Source organism: Penaeus vannamei, chromosome 12 (assembly GCF_042767895.1).
Source record: "Penaeus vannamei isolate JL-2024 chromosome 12, ASM4276789v1, whole genome shotgun sequence".
Classification (NCBI taxonomy): domain Eukaryota; kingdom Metazoa; phylum Arthropoda; class Malacostraca; order Decapoda; family Penaeidae; genus Penaeus; species Penaeus vannamei.
In genome coordinates, this window is record NC_091560.1 from 1364072 (window position 1) to 1366192 (window position 2121).

At 62.4% G+C, this 2121-nt stretch overlaps 1 protein-coding gene across 1 annotated transcript in view; it reads right to left on the bottom strand.

Moving 5' to 3' along the window:
- The window catches only part of LOC113809978 (uncharacterized), a 15651-nt gene extending 14384 nt beyond the window's left edge, over window positions 1–1267 (bottom strand). The window contains exon 1 of the mRNA XM_070128407.1: window positions 1084–1267. Within this exon, the coding sequence (XP_069984508.1) occupies window positions 1084–1267 (184 nt within the window). The remainder of the gene's footprint in view (window positions 1–1083) is intronic.
- Between the last annotated feature and the right edge of the window lie 854 nt (window positions 1268–2121).

Below are 2121 nucleotides of genomic sequence, written 5' to 3' on the forward strand. Positions count from 1 at the left end.
TCCCCCCATCCTCCTCCCCCATCCTCCTCCCCCATCCTCCTCCCCCCATCCTCCTCCCCCATCCTCCTCCCCCCATCCTCCTCCCCCATCCTCCTCCCCCCCATCCTCCTCCCCCCATCCTCCTCCCCCCATCCTCCTCCCCCCATCCTCCTCCCCCCATCCTCCTCCCCCCATCCTCCTCCCCCCATCCTCCTCCCCCCATCCTCCTCCCCCCATCCTCCTCCCCCATCCGCCTCCCCCCATCCTCCTCCCCCCATCCTCCTCCCCCCATCCTCCTCCCCCCATCCTCCTCCCCCCATCCTCCTCCCCCCATCCTCCTCCCTCCCAGCCTCCTCCCCCATCCTCCTCCCCCCATCCTCCTCCCCCCATCCTCCTCCCCCCATCCTCCTCCCCCCATCCTCCTCCCCCATCCTCCTCCCCCCATCCTCCTCCCCCATCCTCCTCCCCCATCCTCCTCCCCCCATCCTCCTCCCCCCATCCTCCTCCCCCATCCTCCTCCCCCCATCCTCCTCCCCCATCCCCCTCCCCTATCCTCCCTCCCCCCATCCTCCTCCCCATCCTCCCTCCCCCATCCTCTTCCCCCCATCCTCCTCCCCCCCATCCTCCTCCCCCCATCCTCCTCCCCCCATCCTCCTCCCCCCATCCTCCTCCCCCCATCCTCCTCCCCCATCCTCCTCCCCCTATCCTCCTCCCCCCATCCTCCTCCCCCCATCCTCCCTCCCCCCATCCTCCTCCCCCCATCCTCCTCCCCCCATCCTCCTCCCCCATCCTCCTCCCCCATCCTCCTCCCCCATCCTTCTCCTCCATCCTCCTCCCCCATCCTCCTCCCCCCATCCTCCTACCCCATCGTCCTCCCCCATCCTCCTTCCCCATCCTTCTCCTCCATCCTCCTCCCCCCATCCTCCTCCAAGCCTTTCCCCCGTAGCAAGTGAGCGCCAATTAAAAGTCCTTTTAACCAGGAAAGAGATTAAGATTCAAAAAGAAAAAAAGAAAAAAAACTTCCTCCGTTTCATAGCCACTTAGATAAACAGACAAAGGCTTGAAAAAGGAAGAAATGAATCTGACACTAAGGAGAAATCTTGCGTAACACAATAACAGTGACCCTCAAGTAAGAAACATCTGGTGTCCGAAACTGGGAATCCCATAACACGGAATGGGAATCGGGAATGGAAATATCGGGAACACAATGCCGTTTGCGGGACGTCTTGCTGTGCGACGTAATTGAAAACATCGTCGGCGCGCGGCGGCAATTCCCACGAATAATCATGCTTATTTCTCGCTCTTATCATCCCTCTCCCTCCCTCTCCTTTCCCTCTCCCTCTCTCTCCCTTCCCTCTCCCTCTCTCTCCCTTCCCTCTCCCTTCCCTCTCCTTCCCTCTCCCTCTCTCTCCCTTCCCTCTCCCTCCCTCCTTTCTCCCTCTCTCTCCCTTCCCTCTCCCTCCCTCCTTTCTCCCTCCCTCTCCCTTCCCTCTCCCTCCGTCCCATCCCTCTCCTTTCCCTCTCCCTTCCCTCGCCCTCCGTCTTTACATCCCCCTCCGCTTCTCTCCCTCCTTTCCCTCCCCCTCCTTCCCCTCTCCCTCTCACTCCCTCCCCTCGCCTTCCCTCTCCCTCCCTCTTATCATCCCCCTCCGCCTCTCTCCATCCCTCCTTCCCTCCCTCCCTCTTATTTCCTTCTACCTTTCCCTCCCCTCTCTCTCTCTCCCTCTCCCTCCGTCTCCCTCCCTGCCCCTATCCCCCCCACCCTCCTCCCTACAACCCCTCCTTACACGGCACCCCATCCCTCCTCCCACTCCCCCTCGCTCAGTCCCCCTCCCCTCACCCCCACCCCCTTTCTTTGACCCGTTCCCCCTCCCCTTCCCTCTCCCCCTTCCTCCTTCCTTACTCCGCATTCCCTCCCCTTCCCACTCCCCTTTCCTTCGTCTCGTTCCCCTTCCCTCCCTCCTACCCTTGCTCCTTACTCCTTCTCCTTCTCTCTCCCCCTCTCCCTCCGCCCCCCCCCTGCTGATCCTTCTATTACTCCGCCCATCTCTAACTCCTCTATCGCCCCCCCCCCCCCTGCCTCGCCTCCGAGTCCCCATCCGTCACACTCCCCTACCCCCCCCCTTCCATTCCTTTATATAC